Below are 27,752 nucleotides of genomic sequence, written 5' to 3'. Positions count from 1 at the left end.
CTGGTCAAGATCGACTTCCCACACTTGATGCAATACACGCCCTCTTCCACAAGATATGCTAGCGCTTCCATGGTGGTCTCCGACGAGCAGATGGTCGAGCAGAGATCATGGCGAATGATTTGGATAGGTAAAAGCATCTGATACCTCAGCAGAACGTAGCGATAGAGGTATCTTGCAACGGTGGAAGGGCTTGCATCGGCAACCTCGGGAGGATATTGGTACTGGTCATCTATGTCGAGAGTCAACTCCTGTAGGCGGTCAAGTTCCAGCCTCTGAACTTCCGCAGGAGTGGAAGACGACAAAGTGCCATCGAGAGCGAATGTCAAGGCGCGAAGTACGCCGTATATGACACCGCGTGAGAGTCTGAGAGTGCGAACGCCTGATAGCTTGGAAAGGATGGGACGCCAGCGGGAGGGACTATCGCACTGTATCGATAGATCTGGGTCGTGTCTAGGTGGCCATCCGTTTGTCTCAAGCCAGGCATTAGTAAGGCCATTGAGTGGAAGCCGCTGAAGCATGTCGTCGACTTCGTCGAATGGGATTGATTTAGATCGGCTCGTGTCAGTTTGGTTGAGTTTGTAGCTATAACGCAATTGAAGCACGAAGGCGCTGAACTCCTCTCGCCAGTTTGAAGCTCTGACTGTGTTATACCAATTCGCGCGCGCTTCACTCGCCAGCCATCCGGATATCGCCATGCACCTTTGGCCGACTCCAACATGTAGGTCTGATAGCGGACCATAGCTTTCCTGTCTGCGATGGACGTGTGACGAAAAAATGTCCAGGGCGCGGAACCATGATATATCGCGTACATGAGTTGTAGGTTCGAAGTGGATGCGCCAGTGGGTGCCCAGTGGTATGCGAACGAGGTCCATGATGCGTAGGAAGTCGGTCACAAAGCCGTCTTCGATCTCGAGTCGCTTTAGATTCGGGAGCTCAATAGGGATGGTAGTATCCGAAAGCTCCGCCATGGCCTCCTCGATCGCCTCCGTGTCGTCAGGACTCATCAACATCGTGAATTTCAACGTCTCGAGTGATGGCGTGCGCGCGATGATCGGAACAATTCCAATCGATGATATGAGCCCTCCGAGGCTCAGATTGTGAAGATGCGGAAGGAGGGAGCATTGTGAGCGAATGCGGAACCCTTGACTGAGATCGACAATGTGTAACCTTGGAGAGTTGCCGGCGAACATTGCGTCGGGTAACTCCCAGTCGATGTTTCCCGTTTCTTCGACGGCAAGAAATCTCTCCAGCGACGGAGCCGGAAGGTCCAGAATTTCGTCCATGGGATCGCCGGAGGAACTGTCCTCGGGTCCCCAAACGAATGAAAGACCGCGGACCCTGTGCATGTTAAAGCGCAACAGGGAGAAGAGGTTTCCCGCCTGAAATGCATCGCAGCTGAAGTCGACGTCAATCGGCTGCGTTCCAGAACGTTCGAAATGGGCGACGACCCATGGAGCTGAAAGGTCCTGGGTGATGCGAGACCAGAGGTGTGGCGATCGTAATGAGACTTCGCGCCACTGACGGCAGACTTGCGAGTAAGCGAACCATTGATGTGCGCGCTCTTCTTCACCGATAGAACACTTCAGATGAGTAGCAAAGATGATTTGGAGCACCTCGAAGGGCACTCGTGATATATAGGTAGTATTAGACGCCAACGGTGGGCTTGGTCCTCGGAGAGCGACCAACTGAGTGCTCGAGACGGGATTATCATCTGAAGAACAATCCATGGCAGTAGATGATACAGTGGAGCCTATGGCTTTTTTGAGTATTTTCACGGCGCGCTAAACTACCGTTACTCACCATCCATGAGGCGGAGCCTACTAATATAGATGTGAAGTTGAATAAAGCGAGATCTTCAGTGGAAGCTATCGTGACGAGGTGTGAGCTAGCTCGTGCGCAAACATATTTTGGAGATGAACTAGATACACTTGCATATAAACGACGCGAGAAATGGGTGAAGACGAAGCGTGAAACGCGAATATTCCACTTGTATTCGACGGCGAAGGGCAAAATTGGTGGTCGCGGTGAGAGGTCGACGTCTTGTGAAGAGCGCGCGGCTCCGGTTGGTTCCGTTTTCTCGAGCCCGATTGTGGCGGTGGCGTCCGGTCTTGCCACGATGAACCCTTGAGTCGACCATCCTTAAGACGGTTTTAAGCCCCAAGCCAATTGGCGAGTGATGTTCAAGCAAACAGTTTATTTTAAACTCTAAAAACCTAGGATGGGAGGTTCAAACCAGAATATCTCCGCCGTAGATGGAAGCGAACAACTTGAACTTGCGTCCGAGTCGCCGGAGAAGCAGCACGAAAACAACAGAGAGCCGGGGATGCAGCAGTTTGTTTTTTAGGAAAATAATCATGTGTATAGATAGTAGCGCGACACTCATATAGTTATACAGATCAATAATAAACACACAGCCCCTACTAGTCATCCGAAGAGTTCCCATCTCCCCTTCGCATGTCTAGTTTTGTTCAAAGGAAGAAATTGATCAGTGGAAGACCCAAAAGAAATATATAGCTTCTAAACGAAACACACCTATAGGCGACCTAAATCCAGCCACGAAGTGCACGCTCTCCCTCTCCCTCAATCCGACCTCTACCTCGTCTCTCCCCCTGTCTATCTCCCTCCTTTCTCTCACTTCCTTCGCCTTTACCTTCGACCTCGACGTCGTCGGTGGCTCCTCCTTTTTGCGTCTGTTGGGCACCAACGGGCTCTGCACCTTCGTAGTCCCTATACCTGACCCGGCGCCTACTACGGTCGCGGTCGTCGAAGACCCATCCGTGTTATGCCGCTCCAAATTTCCCTCCGTCAACAACAATGATCCCAACGCACTCTGACTCCGACTCCCACTCCCTGTGCCTGATCCACTCCCGGTCCCTGTCCCATGCCTCGACACTCCCCTCTCACCCTCCGTCGTCAGTTCGCGATCTATCCCCTGCGGCCGACTCAAACCCGCCGGGCTCTCTTTCATCTCGATATTCTCCCTCACAGCACTCGCGCTCGGTTTCCTCTGGAGCATCAACAATCTATCCACACTCGATTTTTTCTTCATCGTCGAGCTCTGGGGTTCTGGTGGCCTGCGATTCGGTTCGAGTTTAAGTGGTGTGATTCGGGGCTGAGGATCCGACACAGAATGCGAGAGCGGTGGGGCATGTGCATGGGACGATTGCGACGGACTGTTCCAATTGACGGCAGACGCAATCGTGGCCTGTGGTGAGGATATATTCGAGGGCGAAGCCGCTACAAGCGGTGATCCGGCGTAGATCGACGACGAAGGGCTATTGAAAGGATTCGGAGGTGGTGGCTCGTTCGCGATCGCTGCAGAAGATGAATGAACCCCAACATTGCCACTGTGATTCCAATTGGTCGACGGCAACGGGTTATCCAGGTGTGCGGTCGGGAATGAATGTTGTGGCGCAGTGAAGGTATACGAAGGGAGTGTCAATGTCGGAGAACCGAAGGGATCGTCAGCCGTCATGACCGTCATCCCGTCTACACTCCTTCTTTCCCTTCCGCTATCTGGCATCAACATCGACGGATCCTGTCCCTCCCTCTCTCGACCCTCGTCCCAAGCAGACCTCAAACTCTCCATAGTTGCTCGTCTTCCAAAGCCCAAACCTCTCGTGTTAGTGCTAGCTGTTTGACGACGAGAGCTGGCCGTTACGGGACGATGATCGAAGTCGGTTTTGAGAGGCGGGAGGGTGCCGGATTCGAGGTCTGTGGTAGCAGGCCTTGTGCGAATGGGAAACTCGACTGCAGAGAACGCGGGTGGTTGAACTTCATGGTCTTGCCTCTGACGTGCCCCTTCGTCGATACCGTCCCGATAGTTTAGTTGGCCAGTCGCAGGCATCCTCACCGATGCATCATCAACATCATCGAATTTCGCCACATCCTTGTCTATCGAACTCCGTGACCGACGCAAGTCTCGTCTGCTCGAATACGGGTCATCCCTATCTCCCCTACCATCTCGGTCGTTGCCACTGTTGTACCCAGGCGAAGCCCTGCGATCGTGTGGCGTGGTGGATAGAGTGTTGGTGTTGGTAGGATTGGGAGCGGTTTGCGTGAACGGTGTGAGTGATTTGAACGCTTTTGCTTTGCGTCTGGCAGCGATTTCGCATTCGATTGAGCGGGGGAAGAATATCTTCATGGCGCGAGATTGATTTTGACGGGGGCATGAGTATTTGTTATGGTTACAGAACGGGGCGACATACAACGAGTGTTAGGCCCGAAGAGACAACGACTCCGAATGCGGAGGTCATGGCGAGGAAGTCTGTCGAGCAACAGTCAACCATCAGCGTTTCATGGTTCATTTACGCACCAAGACACGAATGGAGCTTACCTGTCCCGATCAAGCTTTCGTTAACATGTTGGTGCGGCCGGATACCGTCAACAGCGAGGATGAGAAGCGGAGCAGCGAATAGGAAGCGAAACATGACCCGGATGGCCTAATACATTCAATGCACAATTCTTCGTCATAGTCCGACCAAAAGACAGAAGGAAACGACATTTGAAGAACGTACGTTAAGCTCATGAAACTTGGTCAATCGCACGATCGTTCCCATATCGACTCCTTCCTGCTCAAGGTTCTCCAGAAAAGACGGGAATCGCCATCTACAACATTGCAGTTTAGTAAATTTCGAGAGGTAATAAGCCCTTGAGACGTACAGAACCGGTATAAACCATACCGTCAACGTCAAACTCCCCAGACTTCCGGCTAAGAAAATACAGCTCTCTGACTATCCTTCCAATCAAAAATTATTCGTCAGTGCCACATTGCCACATCCTTTTCGCTATCAGTATCACGTATCTTGAAAACAGCATGGTTGTAGAAGGGAATGGAAGGGCAGATATAAGGAAGGCACTAACTCACCCTCAGTGGATCACTTCTCGTAAAGATCGTCACGAGCGGCATATATAGCACCGCAACCACACTTCCCATCGCCCATGTCTTGAAATACCGACTTCGGAACCAGTCACGCTGGACTGCACCCGCGTTTACCACGAAGAGCCAGAAACATAGCTCTATTGTACCCGGGTCCGAGGAGATGATGGGGTGGAGGATGAGTGGATGCACGTTTGTGTATGAGTGGGATGGTAGTGTTGACAGAGGAGGGAGTGACTATCAGCTTGACGATAGGAATGCCAGATTGAAGACCACGAACCTTCGAGATGTGTTACCCTGCACCGTGGAGCAAAGGTAAGAGTAGTATTAGTTTTTGTTATAGAAGGGTTGGATTGAGTTGCAGATAGTTGGTATAAGGCGGCTTCCAAGTCTAAGTACAATACCACGATCTCAATTCTCCGCATCTCCTGCACCTAAATCACCCTTCTGCTCCCATGCCCCTGTGCTCTAAAACAGTGCAACTGGAGCGGGACACGGAGCGGTCACAGAGGACACAGGATGAACAATGAAGGTCGGGCAGAGCGCAAAATGTTCTCGGGAGACCGAAAGAGCAAAAATAAAAACGTACATTTCAAGTGCCCATCCTAGCGATATACAGAGATAGAGTGGAAGGATCGCCCGTTGATGAGAATTGGACCATAGTTGATGCGGAGTTGGGACGACTGTGTTTCATAATGGACCAGATGCGATGTCAGAGCGGGGTATTGAGGAATAATGGAACGTGTAGAGACGGAATGGAATGAAGATCGTCGTGAGACGGGGAAATGTCAATCAGTCAGACATTATGGAACAAGGGCAGAGTGCGAGAAGTGCGGGTTGGTTGCGATTTAAGCTGTGCTATTCGGAAGGAGTGGATGAGTGGGCTGGCGAGGATATCGGACTCACTACCAAGCGCAGGAAGCTGAACGAATCCTTCGCCGTACTTGATGACCGCGAAACCGATAGAGTACACTATGATGAGTGGTACACTGAGGAGATAGGAGTACTGTAGAGATATGATCGGTCAGCATTCCAATGTCATACAAGAGCAGCAACTTCATGGAAGGAGTTGAAAATGACAAGAAGAACGTGCAAGAAAGAGCTGGGACATGGTAGGAAGATACTGAGACATACTGTCATGAGACGCTTGAACGCGCCCGATTGCGAACTAGTGCTGCTCCATCTATGCATGAATAACGTGGGCCTCAGTTTGGCGCCTAGGACATCTATCTAACGAGAGACGTACCTCAAGCACTTGAACCTGTCGAATCTCCACAGATGGAAGACAAGAAACACTCCGAGCTAAGTCACGGCAAGCACATCCCGTATGTCGTACACGACGCGCACGCACGATAACGACCACAAGCGAGATACAAATTGACGAGGTAACCCAAAAGTGTATCAGCCACAACCGAGTAACCTCGAGACACAGCACCGTGAAAGACTCACCAGACTGGACAGCAGGGACCAAACAAGATAGCTCTGTGGGGTAGTATGCGACATATTCTCCTGTTCACGTTCCTTCGAGTACCGTTAGTTGGTCAGAGGAATAGTGCTCGAGGAACGTGATTTGTCGCCAAGCGCTATCCCTTCAAAAGTTCGTGCGTTTGCCGTGGCTACGACACAAGTCAACCTCGGTACTGCGACGTTGCCACACGAACAGGTCCCGGTCGTCTCAACAGCTGTAGCCCGAGATTTTGACGTCGTCGTCGTCGTCTGCAACAACAACAGCAGCAACGAGAACAAGTGGCAAGATGATCAAGGTCGAAGTCGAAAAGAAAGAAGAGTGTAGTCCCGAACGGGTTATTGTCCTGAAGCTCGCGTCCGACGGGCGTGTGGGGAAGGGGAGAAGAAGAAGGTCATGAGGCTCAAGCTTCTCCGAGCCCGAATCCAGAGAGTGCCCCTTTTCCTCTTGGGACTCGAGAAGCTTGGATTCAAAAAAGCGACCTGTGCCGACGACATGGTGATGGATTCAAAACAGACTCGGGTGGCACAGAATGGAGCCGTCCACGGGCGGCAGTACGTGCTACATAACGTTCAAATAACGTTACAGTAGCGTACCTCGTGTGACGTTCTTGCAAGTTCTTGCTCAAAACCCTTAGCCATTTGTGGTAAGTAGACGCGTAGCACAATCGTCGCTAAGGTGCGGCCGCATTGGAATGGCCGACTTGCGACCCATATCGACATCTTTACAGTGAAAATACTCCGGAAAGTTTACCTTGTCTCATCTGTATTTTGTTCCACTGCTCTGTTCGTCCATTCGGCCATATCTGCATGAGGGGTGAGACAAGATTGCGAGCCCTTGGAATTCGAACTGATGCATTCTGGATCCTTGATGCCTTGATGCGGTGCGCATGCAGAAGTGGAGAGCGAAGACCTATACGATCAACATGCGATACCGGACCCGGCTCTTCGCTCTAAACACAATCGCACTGCGGACTGCCTTTCTTTTCTTAGAAATTCACTCGCTCTTACATACTTACAGCCATGAGAAGTATTCAAATTCATCTTGATGGTATGTTGCCTCAGAGTCAAGAGAGATACTTACTGGAGGTGTCTTTTACGACACCTGACGACGCAGACGCCTTCAAGTTGACAAGACATACACTCGGGCGCGTTGCACGCAGGATAGGTACCCATGGAGGCACTAGAAGGAATACTCCTTTTTCCGACAGTCCATCCCTTCTCGTTCGGGACCGTGACGTTGGCGGTTCGGCAGATCCGGCCACAAACCAGTACTCAGTGAGTGCCTCAAGCTCTGCTTAAGCCAAGTGACCGAATATCAGTGCAAAATTCAACGTTGAAATCGTCATCGCGATCAGTTTAGAGTCACCGACGTCTCCTGCCAATGCCAGTGCCACTGACAAGCGTGATGATCGCACTCGAGAAAAAAGCATGGACAGGGACTCGAGATCTCCGAGAGGAAAGATGAGGGGGTGGTATCGCAATAAGAGCCGGGATTTGTGGTGCCGGTCCTGTTCGTTGCTCTGTAAGTAATCCGGAACTTGAGCATTGGGGAAGCTATGTGGCGTGTGGCCCACCTGCCACCCGTGCATCAGGAAAATTGACCACCGAATGAAACAAGACCGTGCAATAAAAGGTTGAGGGTAACGTATTCTGTTGCCAGAGAGTCGCATGAAGGCTGTCAATAGCTCCAACTATTTGTTCGGAGAAGAGGAAGACCGGTGGGCGAAAAAGCGACATCATCCTGGGCTATGCAATGGACTGCGATCCTAGTTGTTGAGCAGGAGTGAGCATTGGACTCTGAAGAGATGCGAAGTCAAGCAAGAATGTAACCGGTATTCGGTGAATAGTGATCGGATGCAAACGACGATCCAACACCCATCGCCTTGATCGGAATTTAGATTGAGACTTCTGAATAGGGGAACCTACACAAGGTCTCGATGGTGGATACAAGATGATACAAGATACAGCAATCTTTCATGAAACGATGGTCAGAAGATGGGTTGTCGAATGCAAGTAGGCAGACGACGTACTTTTTCAACAACCTACCCAGCCCCATCAACATCATGACTTCGCCTCTTCCGTCGCTGGTGGCGTAACCACTTCCACAGGCTTCGCCCCATTCGGCCCCAGACTCATCCTCGCAATCCCACCATCCGCATCCTCAATCTCCACCTCCACTTCACCTCCCTCAAACTTCTCATCCTCGTCTCCTGCTTCATCTCCACCGTCCCCTTCCTTCGACTTACCTCCAGCACCCTCTCCGGTCCCTTCGCCCAACCGCATGACACTGACCATCCATCTTGCTCCTTCTTCCCATCCAGCCTCCTCCGCCACACCAAGCACACTCCTTCCATTCCCACCCTCTCTTTCCTCATTCTTTCCTTCCTTTTCCACACCCTTCTCATTCTCAGTATCACCAATAACATTTCGTATCTCGAGGAGCTCGACTCCTGTACCCTCGCCTGCTTCGAACCCTACGATGGACTGACAAGTCTCGAGGTGAGCGTTGAGAGCGGCCCAATGCAGGGCTGTCGACCCTGAGTTGTTTTGTGCACGGAGAAGGACGGGGAGGGATGATTTTGGGATTTGTGGGAGGATGTATTTGACGAGATCTGTATGTTACCGGGGGCGACATGTGGAAAATGGTGAATTAGGGGGGATCTTTAGTGGATTAACAGGTCAGATGGAACGGAAGATTTTGAGGTTGAAGGCGGACGGACAGGAAGAAACACGACGGTGAATGGGAAGAAAACAATGATATCGACATACCTGTATGACCATTGGCAGCCGCCATATGCAGTATCGTGTTTCCGTTGTCGTCCCTCGCTGTGGCGAGATGATCTACCCCGAACTGAGAGATGAAGGATTCAACATCTTCGCGATCACCGTAGCGGCATGAGAGGATAAGCTCTTCGTAGTCCTCTTGTGTTGGTGTCGCCATTTAGAGAATTCTTTTGATATACTAGAGGACAGATGAAATAAAGCGATGGCGAAACGACTGTAATAGTGAGGAGAATAGACCAAAAAAAGCTTCACGCCACAATCGGACACCGGGACGTGTTCAATCTCCGCCCGCATTTATCCGAGGCCGGTGGGTTGTGTCGACGCGCTGATCGAACTTGTGTCCCAACCACCAACTCTTCCGTTCCGTACTGTCACACAAGTTCTTCTCCTACTTGATTTCTACGACCTGTCAACCGTCAGAAACTCTCATAACTTGTCTACAGAATGCAGCCAATAACAATCCTGGAGGCTGCCCGTGGTTCTCGTTCTGCTTTATCACGACGTCCTCGCGGACCTCGCCTGATCGGTACTTTTCACTTTTTTCTGGAAACATCTCCATGATCTCAACAACTCACGAATACTTTCTATTTAATAGGCTCGAATCATTTTTATTTAACAGGCTCGAGCTCACCTACTGTGTCACGAAGACCAGCGCAAATATCCTCCGAATCTTTCTCGACACGTCCATCTTTCACCCGGGGGCCTGTCTACGAACTCCCAGTCGAGGTTCTTCGACTGATCTTTCGCCATATTCCTGCTCTGTCGGTTGATTCTACTGGAACAGTTGCCCCATGTTTTGCGTCTTACTCCCAGGTCTGCAGCTACTGGCATAACGTCGCCATCCGTACGCCCGAGCTCTGGTCTCATATTCCTAGAGGGCTCAATGCGCCCTGGATCACGACGTACCTTAACCGATCTGGAACCCTCCCCTTGACCCTCCACACTACTGCCTCCGTCTTCCTCGATATTGACCTGTTTTACCTTCTGTCCGACAACCTGCCTAGAGTCTGTGACTTTTCGCTCGATATGTGTGGTGATTATGATGAACTTTGGGACGGTTTCGTGGAAACGTGGTTTCAATGGCCGGCCCCCGAGTTGACTCGCATCGAACTCCTGGATTCAAAATATTCCTCAGATTATCGCTGGTTAAACAAAGGTCTTTTCACCTACATGCCTAAGCTCCATACGCTCGTGCTGCGCCGAGGATTCGATATCCAACACGACTATAGTCTACTAAGCACCATACAGCACCTTCACCTCGACGCCATCATGTTCCATCAACACATCCTCCTCATCCTTAAACACGCCCCTGTCCTCGAAACCCTCTCGTTCGACATGTCATTCGCTGGTGACATTTTGGAGGTCGTACAAGAGGTTATGGAAAAGTTAGAGGGCAAATTACCCGTCGTACTTCCGAATCTCACTTTCTTTGAGATCCCATCCGCCCTGGTCACCGACTTTGCTCTGATTTTTAATTGCATTGAGTTCCCTTCCCCTCCGCGATGGTTCGTACGCTTCTGCGTGGACGTCGTAGAGGTCATCGACCCCTTCTTGGTGATCGCGCTCTATATTCTAGGTGGCTATGTCCATGGCCGGCGAGATATTGGCGATATCATCTCGGACCTCTGCATTCACTTCGATCACCATAAATACGAGGTGAGGGGATGGTCCTCGGGCGCTCTCCTTCAAGACTGGCACCGCGCTCACGAACCCCCCGCACGCAACCCGAAGCTGTCGACATTCGATTTCAGCCTAGAATATACGGAGAAACATGACCTGAATGGAGAGGTTGTGAATGAGCCAGATCTGGACGACGTCATCCTTTTCGCCGGACGCCTGCCCTTGGACGACGTCAAGAAGCTCTGGATATCTGCACCTGAAGACGCGCGTAACCTTGCGTTATATATCGAGCGTCGGTGGTTAAAGCTCTTGGTCATGTTTTCGAGCTTGAGGGCTTTGACACTGTCTTGGGGCGCGGCTGTTGGAGTTCTTTCAGCTTACATCGGTTCCCGCGAATCAAAGGACAAGATGCTGCCTGTCGAAGTCTACGGCGCTAAATATGCCGAGGCAACCTTTCCCAACGTGTCAGAACTCATCCTCGTACGGCAAACCGCCCAAGAAACTAGCTATCCCTCACAGCTAGACAGAATCCTCTATCGTTTCCTGCAACTGAGGCACAACAGCGGGACACCCCTCCAGGTCTTACGCCATGACCTGTGTTCTGGAGTTTGTGGAAGTGGTGGTGATGAAAATTGTAATTCTTTGGCGGAAAGGTTTAGAGATTTAGTTGAGGGTGAGATTCATTGTACGAAGTGCGGGAGGACGTTTCGTAAAGGTACGTCGTTCTTAAGTCTCTGGTTATAAGTATCCATGCTGACATATACCATGCTTTTTCGTCCGTAGACTCTTTACCGGACATGTGAATATCCGGTTGTGATGTATGAGAACAAGGCGTAGGTGCTGATGTGTCAAAAGACTGAGTCGTGTATGCTTCTGGATGCTATGCGCTGGCTCGCTGGTATTACTGCTGACGACTTATTATAATCGACTGTACAAAAGTCTTGATGTGTTCATTATGCTGGTCTAATTCACGTACAATTGAATGGTTTTTATATGGGTTCGAGTCTATGTTTGAGCAGCTTCAGTTGATGCAGAGGTTCTGACACTTAGCTTAGGTCCCTCTCGAATCCCATACTCCAAAGTATGACTGTCTTTTATCTTTATTCTACACTATACTAATTTATGACACGTACACTGAAACTGCTGCTGCAGGAGTTCAGTAGAGCCTGCGAGACGGATACTCTTGCGAAGGCTGCCTAAGAAAGTGCGGGGAGAGAATGCGTATACGCGTCCGAAAGAAGTTCGAGCGGAGCTTGAATTCCACGATGAATTTCAGTGCGCGTACGTGCGTCACTCTCACGCTCGCTTTTCCGAGAACGCATCATCGTGCATGCAGCTCTGGATCTTTCGGCCTTTAGTTCATATCTCCCTTTGGCATTTGGAAGATATGTCTTCGATTCGCCGCATGACATTGTGCTCAAAAGGCCGAAAAATCCTCCACGGGCCAGTCACCACCTCCCCCTCACCTACACGAAACACGTGCCCAAGATCTCAGGTAAGTATCCTGCTCTAGAAAAACCATCATAGTGGTTTCCAGTTTACTCTCATTGAACGTGTGCACTGACATCTTAGTTAGCTTCGCGGAACATATAACATATGGGCCAAATCTGATTCAGAAGCATGATTGCGATCAGTCGCGATCGTGGTGATGGCGCCACACCGCCACTCTGACACTGGGCTGGGCATCCGTGTCAGGCGCCATCATCGTGTTTGCGCTTGTTTGCCATGAACAACCATGTCGGACGGTGACGAGTCGTCAGCGACGAGTCTTTCTTCAGGACCACCACCTCCCCTTCCTCCCCATTACTCTCACTACATCTGCGCCACCTTCCCTCCTTCCTCTCTCGAGTCTACTATAGCTATGGATCTTGTACTGCCCATTCTCATCGCAGGCGGCATACATCTGTGCTCATGGTTCGGCGAACCACTGTTTTCTCCTCTGTACTCCAGGTGGCATCTCAGCACGATGGTAGATCCGATCACACAGTTACTATCGTTTGATTGGCTTCTAGGGATGTCTGCTGCTCGAGGGGAGTATGACGATGCCACTGCCTCGATGTTCTCCGCTGGCGGGACGAAACACGCGGCAGCGCTCGCCATGCTTTTTCGATCCAGAGCACCCTACTGCATGGTCGACTTCCTTTCCCGGCCTACCTGTGTGGCCACCTACAACGGCTTCGTTTATTCAGAAACAGGCGACATCCTACTCAACGCCACTCCCACGACTCTGCTGCCGCACCCTCTCCTCGGGGACCCTCTCTTCACAGCTACCTTGTTGTCCGCTCTGTCGCTCTACGTGTTCGTCATTGCCCTCTCTATGGCCGCACTTTCCGTCATTTTTTCTCTCGTCTTCCCGGCTCGTTTGTATCCGAAATTCATGGGCTGGGCTGCGGTCCCTGCTTCTATTTGGGTCAAGTATGTCTGGCAGGCGACGGCTGCGGTGTTCTATACGACCATTCTTTCTGGTCTAGGGTTTTACAAGCGTCTCTTTGGTGGCATTTCTGCTGAAGAGGAGTCTGATGGAGTTGGCTTGTTGCCGGGTGCTTCCGATCTGGGTGCGTGTCTTGTGCTGGATGCCCAGTAAACCGAATTAACTCACTATACATTACTCCCTCAGTGACTACCCAGCATCTCGAAGACGCTTGCAGGACGACCCATTCCACTTCATCGGCTCAAGGGACACCTATAGTCTTTTCCGACACGGCTTTGCGATCTCTCTCAAGATCACCTCTCTCTGCTGTGGAGGCGTCTTCGTCTGCCTTACCATCCGCGCCTATTGTTACAGCGACTCCCAGCGTTCCCGACGAGTTCATGGTCCCACCACCTGGGAAAGTCTATGTCCTGTTGAATACGCCGCCAATCTCCGATGTCCAGCTTGTGGAGAAGGATGAACAACAGATCTCAACCTTCAGGCCCTCTATGTCTACTCAAAGGTTCCCTTCGCTCGTTGTTTCGAACATGGCACTCGAGGATATCTGGCAGAACGGGTCTCCTCGCTCGACAACTGACTGTCAGATTGCACCGCCTATGAAGCCAGTGGTGCAGTCCGAACCTAGCGCTCGTTTTGAGATTCTAAAGACAGCTGAGAGCACGGACGTTTTTCTTCAGGCTGATACGACTGGAGAGTTCAAGAGCAGGTACGTTTACGTGATAAATACTATTACCGTCTTCGCCCGCTGATCATTGCATGTATGTGTAGGAGCACTCAATCCTCCACAAGCGCAGCAGCCACAATCCATGCTGCCGAAGATCGCAAGTACAAGTCAACACAACACGTTACAACCTCTGACTCTAGTTCTCGAGCTCTCGCCTCCAATATGTCACCCTTCCTCTTCAATATCCAGGCGCAGGAGTTTCGCCCCAGTCCGACAGCCGGTCCACGCTCCTCCATGCGTTTCTACGATTCGCATCTGAGCACTCCATCTTCTGGTTCGGGATCGGACTACTCCTCTGGCTCGTCTTCTTCTCCGTTCAACCCTATTAAGTCCGCTGTATCGAGCGATATGGGATCCTTCACGGGCATGAACGCTATGAGAACCCGCTTCTGGTCCAATGACGGCAGAAGCCCTACTCCTAACCCCTCGTACTCTTCTCATCACGGTCAGAGCCGAGTTCTTCGTGCTCTCGATCCCGCGACTTTGACTATGGATCCGACTTCTCGGTTGGTGGCGAGCGTTAGTTTTGAGAAGGAGGCTGAGGTCGAGATCTTGGAGAAGGAAGCTATGGCATCTTGGAAGGGCTCTCTCTTCGGTGCCGACATGGACGACGGAATTCCGAGATTGGAGACTATCGCGAGCGTTACTGAATTGGGAGAAGAAGTTGATGGTGTAGATGATGATGGCGAGGGCGAAACAGACGAACAAGGTGCCTTGGCTGGGTGTGAGAGTGAGGGCGGCGAGGAAGAGGATATCGAAAAGGCCAATATTATCAAGTCAGTCCCTCTTCTATCCTTCGCGTCCCGCTTCTGACGAAATTATAGCTCTTCCAAGTATTGTCCACCAGCCCTTCGTGGAGTTCGTCCTCAACCCCTCGACGTTCAGTCACGTGCACGCTCGTTCTCCGAAAATCCTACTACCCCTTCCGATGCCTTTCGTCACCTGGGCAGTCTAGACCGCAATACTGACCGCCAGAGGACTATATCTGAACGCGACGTTGAACCGGACCTGGAGTGGTTGTCAAGGAAGGCGACTCCGCCCCACTCAGCCATCAAGCGAGCTCCTCGCGGTCCAGCCCACGATCCTTGCCCTACGGCATCTGTCGTCTGTCGCACGAGACTTTCGCCTCTCAAGACCAAGGACCAAACTGATGCAGTGAACTCCGACTCCTTCCGCACCACTGCCATTGATGAACTCTCGCACTCTAATCTCGAAGCCGACCAGTCGAAACAGGCCAACATTCAAGATGGCCCCGTCTCGCCCAACTTGCTTCTGTTAGGCAATTTCTTGAACCGATACCGTATGAGCTCTCGTGGACAGGCGGAGGATACGCAGGAGGGCAAGGTTGAAGGTCTGAGTGAGCAGTCTGGCGAAAGAGCTACGGGCTGGATCGACTCTCGTACCGGACGCTACCGCACGAGGAGCGCGCAAGCGGCGGAGAACATTCGTGGAGTGGGTCCTCTCTGAGCGCTGAGCGTCGAGCACTAGAGAGCTGCTCCCTCGAAGTTCGGATTCTGGAAATCCATGAACACCCTATCATTTTCTTTGTTCGTTCGTTCTTGTACCATAACGTTTTGTTCTTGTTTATATACCAACATTTCTACGAGCTGAGCCTCGTAGTTTTTTTTTTGCGTCATGCGAACGTGTGGCAACCAGAGTGGCGAGATGTTTGATTAGGCGCCGCCCCCTCGGTCCTTCACCAAACGTGGCTCCCACGTTGGCGGTCGTTGACTTTTTACTCCGTTTTCCTCTGAAGTCGAACCCGTTCGCAAACATGCACCCAAGCTGTACTGTCGTCCCAAATTCTCTGACAATATTTTTAGACGTTTTGAGCAAATAATACCGACCATGGAGCAAGGTTATCTCAGTGGTCCATGCCACTACCTGTCTGCCACCCGACGCCACTGGCACCCGCCTTGCACCTGTTTTTGCGTGATGGGCTTCCACAGTTAGTACAGGCGCTCGAACGCTATCGGTACGAAATCCCGCGGCGCACATATTCACTTTCAGGGAGCTCGCATCCGCTTCTGGTAGGTGGTTTCCTTGGTAACGCCACCCAGCTTCCTTGTTCCAAGTCCAGTGTTTCCTCTTGTTCCTCGATCTGTGTACCTGGGCGCCATTTCGTTATTGTCTGTCTGTGTGTATGCGATGCGCCTTGTTCTTCCTTAGTGCATTCTGTTAATGTGATTGCCACTCATCTCGTATCAGAACGTATAAGGGCTCGTCGTCGCCTGCTGTCTGCGTCTGTTCTCTGTAACTGCATAGTCACCCTCCTACACAACTGCGTACGTGGCCCTCTTCGTCACGCTTCTGTTGTCCGTCCAACTGAAACCCTCTCAAAGCGTACGAATGGCTACGACTGCTCACCCTGGACCTTGGCCTTCGAATGGAACTAATGGCTTTCCTAACTCCGGTGTATCCGGATACCCGGCTTCCTCGACGATGCGTCCAACGACTAATGATCCTTGTATGTGTCAAATCTGTCCATGATCTGCCTCTTGCTTTCTGTACTCGTCTCTGTGGTTTTACGACTGTTTATCTGACATTACCATGGACAGTTACGAATAACTTTCCGCAGAATTCGGCCGATTATAGCGTGACATGGCCGACAGAGCACTTCCCAGCTACTGCTTTCCTTCCACGCACGAAGCAGCCCTCTTCACATCCTTCTGCATACCGGACGTCAAACACAGGCGGGTAAAAGTTGCTGACCTGAACTCGGATCAAACACTGACATTATTTTGCTGCAATGCAGCGGGTAATGCTGGCCCGTCTGCTGGCCCGTCTCACTCCCACCAGCCCCCATCCGATTTCGCTTCTTCTTCTCACTATCCCACCGATAAAACCCTAAGGAAGACCCATCGCCCAAGAATGCCTTCTTCCTTCACACTTCATCCCCTCTCTTCATCTGCCAACCTCGAGAAAGACTCGCACCGCTCACCGAATCCTCCCGCTCCGAGCACCCCGCGTCGCCCGCATCTTGATGGAATATCACCGAGGATGGCGCCAACAACGACTGACGCAGCTAGTTCTTCCTCGATTCGAACTCCCTCAGCCTTGAGCCCCATGATCGCTTATGACGAGCTCAGTTCTGATCTAAGCTTCGAGGCTGGGCCCGATGAGGATGATTTGTCCGTCTCAGACGTGACGGAATACAACAGCGACCCGCCGACGCTACAGGGACATGCATCGCCTGGTATCGTTCCCGATGAGGAGACAGTCATTTCTGTACAGGAGCCCTCGATGCACACCATCGAACACGAGGCTGACCAGAAAGGAAAGCGTAAGGCCACCGACAACGACACTCTCTTGAAGGAGCGTGACCTTCCAGCGATCCCAGACCAAAATGGCTCGCTTGGTTCCGCAGCAACTCAATCGCTACATGCATCCGGGTCTCTTCGACGCAAGCCTGGTTCTCGTAGCCTTAACGAGGTATACTTCCTCGCCACATCAGTACTGTGACTCCCACTCTCTTACATTACATGGAACACTGGTTGCCATTTCTGTTATGACGCTCTAGTACAGATTTAGTCATCTGTTTCGGGACGACGACCAGCACGCTGGGCCTTCAAAACATTCAGAGGAAAAGATTGAACGGCGACCCACCCTAGAGGAAACTGCCAAGATCGAAAAAGCTGTCAGTTCCCAACTCTTGTCTTTCAGTCATCTATGTAGATCGTTCCTTTAATCACGCCGGCTGATATTGACCTCCAGTTTCGCAAGATAGTAATGCAGATTTCGGATTTGACAGAGGACGAACGCCGACAACTAGTGGAAGTCGAATTTGTTACCAACGAATGGTTCAAGATAGTCCTTGCGGATGGTAAAGACCTCTGGTTGAAGATCGACGCCATCATAGCAGAAATAGTTCGCACCGTCCAGGAAGCGAGAGCTGAAAAGAAATCCGAATTTACTTCTGCAGCGAGGGCGAACGAGGCAGAAGTACTCCGAAATAAAGAAATTCGTCAAGCACGCCGCTCTTCTGTCCACCCTTTCTTACACTCTATTCGTCCCTCGACTATCCACACGCTCTCCACCATTCCTTCCCAATCAGAACTGTCTGATATCACGGAGATTCCTCCATCCCTCAATCGTGATTCCCAAGACCATCTTGAATATATCAAGAAAGCTCAGTTACAACGGCATACGCTTACAGACTTGGAAGCCGTCAAACTACCGAATCTGATACAGATAGTAAAGGCCATGGGAGACGTATGTCCTCATCTTGTCGTTCTTTCGCATATACGGGCCTAGTGTTCTACTTATACCTCATTTATTTCTATGGCCTCTTGCAGCAACTTGGGCACCGAGCAGCAGACTTGACGATTCCGAGGGACTTAGCAGTCACCGCATGCGATGAACTTGCAGAGGTGCTGCGCGATATCTCTCCTTTCATCACTTCGTTGGTCAACATACCGGTGTCCCAAGACGCTGGGCTGCCTCCGTCTTCTACTTCGGAGGTCGTCCCACCGCGTCTGTCTGCGAACCAGTCAGAGCGCATAAAGGGGCATGAAGTGGCTTGGAGAGAAAAACAGAGGCAGTTGAGGTCGTCCTTTGACAAGTAGGTCTCCTCACCCTTTTTTTATACTGCATACCACGGACTGATGATCGTGCTTCAGGCATTTGAAGTTGGTTCTTGCATTAGCGGATGTTGTCATTGATGCCAAAAGGGATGATCTGCTTATGGGGGATATCCAGAGGATTTGTGACAGGACTCAAGCGTTCACCACCAAAATCTCAAGCCTTGTACTCCGGCTCAAGGTACGTTTTCCCTTCGATCGTCACGTCCATTCACCGCAAGGATCAAACATTCCAATCGTCACCTCAGCTCTCACAGCACGTCTTGAGAGAACTATCTCTACGCTCCATATTCTACCGAGAACATAGTCGCCTACGCTCCGAGCGCGACACAACCGTGCGTAACGGCTGGCCATGGGAGATGTCGAAGAGTGAAAGGAAGAAATTAGCCCAGTATAAGGCGGATATCCAACGTGAGCGAAGGGAAATACACAATGCTCAAGAGAAAGCGGTTAGGAACGACCTTGAGGGTTTATATGGTCAGCAGGATGGTACCGGAAAAGACGAGCCATAGAACGACACACGAACAGCGACGAAATTAATGATACATATACGAGTACATCGGTTTACCTTAGATCTAATGATGACATGACGTGCTTCATTGCGAATGCGTGTAGCATATCCTTGAAATGGTCACAAAGCATCAGTCGTTTAACAAGTACATGTAAGTCGCTGATCTCTTCATATCAGCTCCTGGGTATCCGGACAAAATAAATACAAGCTTCACCATAATCTATTATTCTCCCTCGGTACCCCCTTCGCCATCCTCAACATGATAACATCTCCACTCAACGAACTCCAACCGTTCCCAATCAAAACATCCGCGCGCATCGCAATCGCCGCATCCACGCTCACAGACACATGCTTCTGATCCCAATCCAGAATCATATCCCGACTCGTCTTCACCTCTTCCCATTTTTCCAGCTTCAACTCTTCTACCTCCTCCTCCGATCCAACGTTTATGAAATGAGAGTCCGAGTCTATGAGAAGAGAGAGGCGAAGTTCCTGCAACCAGTCGTGTTTTCCATTCGTCATGACGTATATCCGATTCAACCTCGGATGCTCGAGTCGAATCTCGCGAACTCGATGTACGATCTGTTCGATAGTGGGATAACACCGCCGTTTATAAACCGGCAACACGTCCGTCTCATACTTTCCCTCCTCCCAATGCTCCGGCGTCGGTTTCTCCCGCTCGAACGTATCCGGCATTCCATCCGTCGCCAGCTGTATGATCCCTTGCCAATCCGAGCCCCAATGCGCCAGACCATCGCAATGGTACGAAAAGTCGCCTCGACGGACGTGGAGAACGAGTAGACCGGGTATGATGTCGAATTGTTCGTCTTTGAGAGCTCTGAGGCCGATGGATGAGAGGGAATGAGAGAAGGAGAGTGGTGGTTGGAGGTCGGAGAAGAAGGGAAGGCGGGGGAGTCCGAGGAGTTCTTTGTTGGCTTCGATGCCTAGGAGGACGAGGGGAGACCAGCTGAAGTGGGTGATGAGTGGTGAATCACGGAGAATGGGCCATACAGGCCAGTATCGTCGATTCCCGAAGAACCTATCGACAAACTGGGATAAGCGCTCCCGGTTGGTTGTTGATCGTTAGAGAACGGTGCCCACCAATATTCCCAGAGCACTTTCGTACTCCCGCCCGTCGACACACAGGCTGCATCCATCGAATTCAACTTCTCCACCCAAACGTTCAAAATATCCAATACGCTGTAATTCTCGTCCCACCACATATCTTTATTCATCTCCTCCGTATCGAGGTATTGCACGCCCCCTAATTCCTTGCAAACTTCATGAAAATACGACTTTGTCACGGCCCGAGGGGTATAGTCGCCTGAAGGAAATGGTTTCCCAACCATAGGGCCGTCGATGAGGACAGAGAGCGGTATACGAGACGGAATCCAGTTGTCGCCCCATTGTGAGTACGGTTCTGGGTCTTCTGACCAGGTGTAGTCGTCCCAGACGAATCTGACGGAATACGGGCAAAATTCGAGAATAGGTATGGGCGTCTGACTTCACGTCCTATTTCGGAGAGAGGAAGGTAACTGTAGGACGTACGACCGGTTGCTAGCATGCGCCACGAGAGCGTTCAGAAAAAGTTCTTGAATAGCATTGCCAATTCCAACTCCTATTATATGCCCCTCGAATTATCAGGACCACGAACTCCACCGGAGATGAAGATGAACAAGACTAAAACGCACCATGAACATGTTTCTCCGGGAAGAAATACTTCACTCCCGGTCGAAGCGGCTCCACCTTTGGATCCCCGTTCACGCTCCTAACCAGCTTCTCCTCTCTCTCCCGATAACTCTCGTACGTAGGCGGGAACCGTATTGGAGCGGTGAGCTGGACGGCGTATTTCGGAAGCGGCGTGAAGAAAAGGATGGCGGACACGGACGTGCAGAGAAGTGTGGCAATGAGGAGGAGGACACATCGTCGTCGTGTTCTATGTGAGCACGGAAGACACCGAGCGAGTAAGGGGTGTTTGAGCGAGCTTGAGGCGGAAGGCTCAGTGAAGGTGGAGGTGGACGAAGTAGGGCTGGAAGCCTCGGGGTCGAGTGGTACTGAAGGAAGTTGTGAATATGTGGCGTGAGGGGGTGTCGAAATTCGAAATCCGTAACCCATGATAGGGCAGGAAGGGACGGAGCGAGGAACAAGGGGGAGACCAGGGCGTCGACAGCGACGATTGTGGAGAGATGAAGTGTTATGGTCGGAGGGAGGAAGCAAAGTAGACGCGATGGGGAATGAAATGAAAAAAACCTTCCTTCCTTCCAGACATAGGGGGCGTCTTCTTGCATCATGCACAGCACCTCAGAACAGACCACTCGGCGCTTTCATTGCAGTACTGGTGGTCTAAGTTGCCCACGTTCACGCATTTCGTAGCATTGCATGAAGCTGGCTCGTACAGCCATCTTTGCCGACGCTTGAAGGCGTAGTGATATTGTACCGTACGAGGGAGAACAACAGACTCCAAACGACGATTTGCACGGAAGAGGCCATACTTGTTTTCGTGGACTGTCGGGCAGAAAACTACGGCGCGGTAAGCGCAGTTGCAGAAAACAAAATGCTAGACCGGAGAAGCTTTTATGACGTGGACTGCTGATCGAAACGACTGTGGACGGAGGAGAAAGGGATTTTCCGGAAGTAGTAGCGTGGAAGCCATATATTCCCACGCTTGTGTGGTTTGTGAGACCGAGTGCGTGGCGCTGCTAGGACTGTCCTCGATGCTGCTGTATGTATCGCTCTTTGGTACCTTGGCAGCAACTTGGAAGTACACGGGGTCCGACGATGGTAGGATATGTTATAGGCATCTCCAACTGAGGAAAGAGTGATGCTCGCGTACATAGCGCTGCCGTGTCCTGCAGGTTGCCTGCAGGATGATCCGGCGACCATCTCAATCATGACAATAGAGCAACTAAAATGTAGGCCTGGACTGGGAGCTGAGATCAGGGATGGAAAAGCGACGGGATGGTCGCTATACTAGCTCTCGAGAGCGGGTATAAAATCCCGTTCGCAGCAGCCCTGGAAACTCTGTTTTCGCGTGCAGGAGTTCTTGAGGCAAAGCGCGCTCGAAGGCGATACATGGTGAGTATCAAGAAACCAATCCAGGTGGTCGCGGTATGACTGTTCACTATTCAGTGCGGAGAACCAAAAAAAATTCCTGTATACAGGCATAGAAATACCTATAAGAAAGATGATATGGAGCAACAGTCAACATTTAGCCTAACGGGTCTGACCATATCCCGTCAACTGAGATCATAAGACAAAATGGACCACTCACAGCCTAGATACCATCCAAAAACAAACAAACAAACCAAGATCCAGTCCGCGAAGCGCCGCACTCCGGCCATCCCGCCTAGGCACGTCTCAGCTTACCTCCAAAGCCTTCAAGTGCTCCATCCCACAAGCCCCCCTCTCCCAATCCTTCACAAGCCTATATTTCCTCCCCTTCCCGCATCCATCAACGTCGCATAGCGAAGTCGTCTTCGTTTTGGGTCTCCTGGGCCGTGACGAGGTACCGTCGACATCCATGCCAGCTGACGCTGCGTCGAGCGCGATGGCTTCTGGGGGTGGCGGGAGGATGGACACCGGTATGGAAAACGACAATACCATCTTTCTTCCCTCCACAGCCACCGTGTTAAGAGTGCCTTCGTCATGTCCATCTCCATTCATCACGACATCCTCGCCGTTACTCGCTTTCTTGGCATCGCCACCCTCCGCCGCTCCAGCAACCTTAGTTGTCGAAGAAACCCACCTCCAACACGTCGGCAGCTCCTGAACAGCCATTTCCGCGGGCTCCATCGACTCATCATCCTCATCAGCTGGTGTTCCTGCGACACCGGTTCCAGTATTAGGGCGTGAGGCGGGGGTACGGTCGTCGGCGGTGGCGAGTGCGCTACGTTTTCCGCGGGGTCGGGATTGTTTTTTTAGGAGGCGGTTGATTGTTTCAGCCTGGTTAGAAGGAACATAAGGATGTGAGTCAATATTGACTGAGAGGGATGAGAGAGACAGTAAGAAGACAAAGTATTTGGGACGTGCTGGAGGACTGTGGCACCAGCCCCTGTGGCCCATTTGCACGACAACTTCGCGTCCAGAAGAATATGCACAAGCAGTGAGCACTCAGAAATCTCCCAGAGTAAGAGCTCACACAGTAATGATATGCAATTCCTCCGCGTAAACGAAGATAAAAGAAGTATTCAGAACACGTACCTTCTCATCCTCGAGTTTCTTCTCGGACAAATGCTTCCGTTTACGTGCTGTTTCTTCGCGTCGAAGAGCAAGTTCAGCTTCGTTCAAATGTTTCTTTTTCTTTGACGGTTCCGGTGCTATTTGAGCAGTAGATATGAGTACAACGTATTTCTATGCGAAATATATTGCAAGATATACGCACTCAACGTTACATGCGCAGGATCAACACCACTCGCTAGAACGGCCTGTCTGGCGGTCAATGGACGACTAGAACCACCGATGATCTCGTCGGAAGAGTCCTCAGACTCCAGGCCCACTGCGTAGTTAAAGCCATGAATATCTCCGCGAAGGAAGATATTATTTGAAGACGCACCATTTGACCGGCCTCCTCTGCTACTGCTGGCTTTTTGGGGTGGTCTTTTGAGCGTGATCTTGAGACCTGTGCGGGTCTCAGAGGGCGCTGGTGCCGGAGACGCCGCCAGTGATGATAGGTCATCCAGTTCAGAGGGTCCCTAAGATATGAGAAGTATTCAAGCAACTGCGAGAACGAACACAATAATACAAGAAACGCACCCTTGACAGCCCCTTCGCCCCTACGTCCTCGTCATCTTCATTCTCCTCATCCTCGTCGTCTTCTTCTCCTTCAGCGTCTTCGTCGTCGTCGCCCTCCTCGACATCGACGTCTTCATCTTCTCCCTCTTCCTCCGCTTCCCCCTCATCAACTTCACCTTCCGCATCCTCCTCATCGTCAACTTCAACATCTTCAACTTCCTCCCCGTCCTCACCCTCTTCAACATCCATCTCTTCTCCGCTCTCGACCTCCGGCTCGGCCTCAGGCTCCATCGACGATTCTTCCGAGCTTATGATTCTGCGGGGCATGGTGGTCGTAGCGGATGAACAAGCGCGTTTGATGGACGAAATATGATGGTACGAACCCGTTATGGACTTAACTTACCTGGGCAAACGACCGTAAATAACTCGACGCGAGCCGCCTTGGGAACCCCTCGACGCGGAAACAAGCGTCCATAAGTTACGTCAGCCAACCTGGATGCGGGGTCTGGCTGGGTTAGGGTTGTGCTTCTCCTTAGGGTTGTGCTTCTCCTCGTCTCCCTCTCTCTCCTCGTGCTTGTGCTCAGCTTGTGCTCCAGGATCACTCTCATCACCCAACTTTCGTTTGTCTATGGTGTTTTCTTGGCTCGTGGAGTCTTTTGGCCAGCGAAATCAATGTGGCCAGATTTATACCCTCTCTTTCTCAGAATTAGGAAGCGCCACCAAGATCCGTCAGAACTCTCATGACTTTCTATATTTTCTCGTGTGATTCTCAGGTAGTCTCGATGCGAGTCTCACGTCGCCTAGTGCAGGAATTTTGTCTCCTGATATGACCGGCCTGGCTGTATTTCTTTGGGGACTAACATGCCCGTACGCATCGTAAGCAACACGTACGAAGCGCACTCGAAATCGCCCGAACGCCTTTAGAGTTAAGTTCGAACGTGCCATCCTTCTTCTGACCCACTTGTAGGGTCCCTACGCGCTCGTGGAGTGTCTTCGCTTCCCTCCCGTTGCAGCATTCGTCATCCTATCCTTGTTCTCGCCACCGGCTCATCCGCATCCAGAAACTTCGAGAGCCCGGGGCGCAAAGAAGTGAGAACAAAACTAGAATCTCGTGATGTGTTCGAATCCATAACCGAATAGTCTGGACAAGTCGATGACCGTTTCGATGACTACTTTGCGCTCGAGTTCGTCATCATCCGACGTGCGCTCCCGTCTTTCTCCACTGTTCTACGACTCTTCGTCGGAGTCGAACTCGAGCGCCGCGCTGCATATAAGCCTCGCCACCCTCCTCAGGTGGGCTTGTCACCTCGGCGTCGTCTCTTCATAATCCCTTCAGTAAGAGTCACCTTCACGCTTACCTTCTTCCCCAGTGTTGACCACTCTTCTTCTCACTGTAGCGTACGATTTGCTAGCTAGACCTCAACAGCATGGCAGGCCCTCTCCAAGACAACCCTCCTACCGCCAACATCCATATTACCAATGGTGCTAGTGACTGGCTGTGGGCCGTCTGCGCCCTCATGTCCGTCTCCATGCTCTTCACACTTTTCTGGTCGCACATGGTATGAATTTTCATCTATACTATGCTGACCGATGTTGACCAGTCTTTTATCATAGCAACCGTTAGGGCAGAGGGCATTCCATCACACCGCAACTGTAATTCTGTTTGTGTCTGCCGTGGCGTATTTCGTAAGCCCCTGTTTTAACCTTACTATTTCAGAATATTCATGGCCCAATTTCGTCGACAGGCTATGGCGTCTGATCTTGGACAAACTGCTGTCGCGACCGAATTCCGGGACACTTCCCCGGGTAGTACCCGAAACGTCTTCGTAAGTCATAAATATCGTTGTATTTTCGTGTTTTACAGGATACTCACTGTTCTTCGTGACATCGTCTTGATTAGTGGGTCCGTTACATCCAATGGGCCATCAACGGACCACTGATCATTATAATGGTCCTCCTTACCACTGGACTCGCCCTTTCCGACGTCTTCCTCACCGCATTTATGACCCTCGCCATCGTCGTGATGGGCCTCGTCGGCGCACTCACCCCAAGCAGCTACAAATGGGGCTTCTTCGTCTTCGGCCTCTTCGCTCTCTTCTACGTCTTGTATGCCTATCCTCTCTTCCCGTCCCTCTTCTCACCCTCCTTACTAACCTTCTTGCTCTGTGAAACAGCACGTCGCTCTGGGGCCTCGGGTCGCGCACCTCTCTCAATGCGGGTGGCGCAACCCATCGTCGCTTCTTCAACACCGGCTCCGGCTGGATCTCCTTCATCTGGCCTCTCTACTTCATCTGCTGGGGTCTCTCCGAAGGCGGGAACCGTATCTCTCCCACGGGCGAGATGATATTCTACGGCATCCTCGATCTCTTCGCTGGACCGCTCTTCTTGTTCACACACCTTTGGGCTCTGAGAAGCTTGGACTACGCCGCGTTCGGGCTGCAGAGTGGTAAGGCGAGCGATTATGCGGGTACGGGAGGGTATGGAAGAGGCGTTACCGGGACGGGTGTGGGTGCGGGTCCGGCGGGGGCTGGGACTGGGACGAATGGGGTTGGGACGAGCACGGGGAGGAAGGAGGCGGAGGCGGGAGTGGTTTGAGAGGTCTGATTTGTTGGTGCATTTACGTTTCACCATCCTCCATTTCTCTCCCTCTGTCACGATTCACGAATGCCATTAAATCGTCACGTTCGGTGTATTATTAGATAAATCCCTAATCTTTTCTCCCTCCTCGCCTCTCTATTCATGACTGCGACGTTACTTTGTTCACGATTCCCCCTCTCCCTGTATCACTTATTACATGTTGTTCCAATATATTTCTTTCTTTTTGGTCAGTCCCTGTACACGAAGTTTGAACCCTGTGGTGTAGTCAGTACTGGTATGGGTGGCCCTTCAGCTTGTGTCAACCCTGTGGCGTTGGTTTGCATTCCGGAAGATACCGGGACGTCTCGAGATCGGGGTGCCAGGTTGGTGTTGTGCGACTTGTTATAAGTACCGTGGTTGCTCTAGACTAGGGAAGCTCCACATGCTGTGGCACTGACCTTGCTTGAGAGACCTCTTCTGACAATGGCATATCTACCAGTGCTCAATATTTCTGTGCACTTTATTTGCAGTAGCAACTTTGTTAGCGATACTGCAGAGTATTCAGTACCGGAAATTGCTTCTGGATGGTCACGCAAGAGTCGCGCCACAGATGGTTCTTCTTGGCTCGCGAACTCGTATTCAACTCGTATTAGAGGCAGCCTTTAACTCTGCACAGATACATCCACGTTCCGATGGCCACTGATGTCAGGTTTCTTGCTTTTGCTGACCGCAGCAGCGCCTCGAAGCGTACGTAGGCCTCAGGAGAAGCATCGGCTTGATTCATTGTGGCGTCGATAGCCCTTCAGGCCTGAGCGCGTTGCGCAGATATCGAGCATACTTTCGCGAAACATGCTGGGCATGTACAAAAACTGTATATCCAGGGCAAATAGAAATTGCTCCGTCCTGATGATGGTAATCAAGTACGCGATTGCATTGAGTGAGGGGTGCCACAGAAATGTGAGAAAAGCTTACGCAAACTGTTTGGCTTTGTGTGCGAAAAAGTCGCTCAGCCACAATTACCGTGGTGGGAGAGACCTTGCCAAGCAAGGTAATTTGGGATTTAATCTGTTTTGTTTTTCTTGCTCGTCGGAGTCCGTTGTGAACGTCTTCTAATCTGGGTGGTCCTATCTGCGCAGGTGCGACGCGATCGCGTCGAACAGAGGGTCCGTAAGGATACGTAGCCTGCTCCCACGCGAAGTACAATTCACTCGAACAGGAAAATTGGGGCTGCAGGATGATCTACATGAGTCGAAGATCTGTCTGTCGCAAGTGGTTGCTGTGCCCTGGTCGATGACTATCCCTGTATGTTTCCATCTTGGTGGAAATACGTCTAACGCCGCTTTCAGTTCGGAGGCTTGGAATTCGTTGACAGTCACCCTATTGATCGGTGTCCGTCTGTCGGACGGACCTGACCATCCTCTATGGATAACCTTACCTTACCAGAAACA

General features: G+C 51.3%; 8 protein-coding genes across 8 annotated transcripts; 4 read left to right on the top strand and 4 right to left on the bottom strand.

Annotated features, from left to right (window-relative positions):
• Window positions 1-4,069: 4,069 nt before the first annotated feature.
• STEHIDRAFT_30172 (uncharacterized protein) lies at window positions 4,070-6,382 on the bottom strand (the record flags this gene model as incomplete). Its single annotated transcript, XM_007309917.1, has 12 exons — window positions 4,070-4,138; window positions 4,209-4,267; window positions 4,337-4,442; window positions 4,518-4,608; window positions 4,663-4,733; window positions 4,868-5,019; window positions 5,160-5,176; window positions 5,469-5,562; window positions 5,786-5,885; window positions 6,014-6,062; window positions 6,126-6,181; window positions 6,329-6,382. Coding segments are annotated over 12 exons (918 nt in total), but the record flags the coding sequence as incomplete, so codon positions are not given.
• Window positions 6,383-8,224: 1,842 nt separating this feature from the next.
• Window positions 8,225-9,293, bottom strand: STEHIDRAFT_87169 (ankyrin). Its single transcript, XM_007310246.1, has 3 exons — window positions 9,116-9,293; window positions 8,377-8,958; window positions 8,225-8,317 (listed from the first exon to the last, which is right to left on the bottom strand). The coding sequence occupies exons 1-2, from the start codon at window positions 9,285-9,287 to the stop codon at window positions 8,408-8,410; spliced, it is 723 nt and encodes a 240-aa protein (XP_007310308.1). The 5' UTR covers window positions 9,288-9,293; the 3' UTR covers window positions 8,225-8,317; window positions 8,377-8,407.
• A 281-nt stretch (window positions 9,294-9,574) lies between these two features.
• STEHIDRAFT_162608 (uncharacterized protein) lies at window positions 9,575-11,553 on the top strand (the record flags this gene model as incomplete). The annotated part of the gene is made up of 3 exons (XM_007310245.1): window positions 9,575-9,656; window positions 9,726-11,465; window positions 11,534-11,553. 3 exons carry the CDS (start codon window positions 9,575-9,577, stop codon window positions 11,551-11,553), a joined length of 1,842 nt encoding a protein of 613 aa, XP_007310307.1.
• Window positions 11,554-12,485: 932 nt separating this feature from the next.
• On the top strand, window positions 12,486-15,372 carry STEHIDRAFT_162607 (uncharacterized protein; the record flags this gene model as incomplete). Its single annotated transcript, XM_007310244.1, has 4 exons — window positions 12,486-13,305; window positions 13,368-13,887; window positions 13,950-14,681; window positions 14,730-15,372. 4 exons carry the CDS (start codon window positions 12,486-12,488, stop codon window positions 15,370-15,372), a joined length of 2,715 nt encoding a protein of 904 aa, XP_007310306.1.
• Window positions 15,373-16,776: 1,404 nt separating this feature from the next.
• STEHIDRAFT_162606 (uncharacterized protein) lies at window positions 16,777-18,997 on the top strand (the record flags this gene model as incomplete). The annotated part of the gene is made up of 6 exons (XM_007310243.1): window positions 16,777-17,337; window positions 17,426-17,542; window positions 17,620-18,117; window positions 18,201-18,466; window positions 18,525-18,666; window positions 18,734-18,997. 6 exons carry the CDS (start codon window positions 16,777-16,779, stop codon window positions 18,995-18,997), a joined length of 1,848 nt encoding a protein of 615 aa, XP_007310305.1.
• Window positions 18,998-19,206: 209 nt separating this feature from the next.
• On the bottom strand, window positions 19,207-21,111 carry STEHIDRAFT_135166 (uncharacterized protein; the record flags this gene model as incomplete). Its single annotated transcript, XM_007310242.1, has 4 exons — window positions 19,207-20,035; window positions 20,098-20,454; window positions 20,545-20,614; window positions 20,688-21,111. 4 exons carry the CDS (start codon window positions 21,109-21,111, stop codon window positions 19,207-19,209), a joined length of 1,680 nt encoding a protein of 559 aa, XP_007310304.1.
• Window positions 21,112-21,691: 580 nt separating this feature from the next.
• Window positions 21,692-24,149, bottom strand: STEHIDRAFT_125816 (uncharacterized protein). The gene is made up of 7 exons (XM_007310241.1): window positions 24,131-24,149; window positions 23,749-24,043; window positions 23,549-23,687; window positions 23,378-23,491; window positions 23,197-23,312; window positions 22,268-22,938; window positions 21,692-22,169 (listed from the first exon to the last, which is right to left on the bottom strand). Exons 2-6 carry the CDS (start codon window positions 24,016-24,018, stop codon window positions 22,354-22,356), a joined length of 1,224 nt encoding a protein of 407 aa, XP_007310303.1. The 5' UTR covers window positions 24,019-24,043; window positions 24,131-24,149; the 3' UTR covers window positions 21,692-22,169; window positions 22,268-22,353.
• A 1,005-nt stretch (window positions 24,150-25,154) lies between these two features.
• STEHIDRAFT_135163 (family A G protein-coupled receptor-like protein) lies at window positions 25,155-26,322 on the top strand (the record flags this gene model as incomplete). Its single annotated transcript, XM_007310240.1, has 6 exons — window positions 25,155-25,286; window positions 25,342-25,413; window positions 25,473-25,553; window positions 25,628-25,833; window positions 25,902-26,194; window positions 26,216-26,322. The coding sequence occupies 6 exons, from the start codon at window positions 25,155-25,157 to the stop codon at window positions 26,320-26,322; spliced, it is 891 nt and encodes a 296-aa protein (XP_007310302.1).
• Window positions 26,323-27,752: the final 1,430 nt, after the last annotated feature.

This window comes from Stereum hirsutum (assembly GCF_000264905.1).
Source record: "Stereum hirsutum FP-91666 SS1 unplaced genomic scaffold STEHIscaffold_19, whole genome shotgun sequence".
NCBI lineage: Eukaryota > Fungi > Basidiomycota > Agaricomycetes > Russulales > Stereaceae > Stereum > Stereum hirsutum.
This window is presented reverse-complemented; position numbering and strand designations above follow the sequence as displayed.

Bases quoted from the DNA above. Each gene is read 5' to 3' on its own strand.
- STEHIDRAFT_87169 (XM_007310246.1), bottom strand. From the start codon at position 9,287: ATGGCGACACCAACACAAGAGGACTACGAAGAGCTTATCCTCTCATGC. The intron at 8,959-9,115 runs GTATGTCGATAT...GGTAACATACAG, and splicing joins GGCTGCCAATGGTCATACAG to ATCTCGTCAAATACATCCTC.
- STEHIDRAFT_125816 (XM_007310241.1), bottom strand. From the start codon at position 24,018: ATGGAGCCTGAGGCCGAGCCGGAGGTCGAGAGCGGAGAAGAGATGGAT. The intron at 23,688-23,748 runs GTGCGTTTCTTG...CTCATATCTTAG, and splicing joins GGGCGAAGGGGCTGTCAAGG to GGACCCTCTGAACTGGATGA. The intron at 23,313-23,377 runs GTGCGTATATCT...CTGCTCAAATAG, and splicing joins TCCTGCGCATGTAACGTTGA to CACCGGAACCGTCAAAGAAA.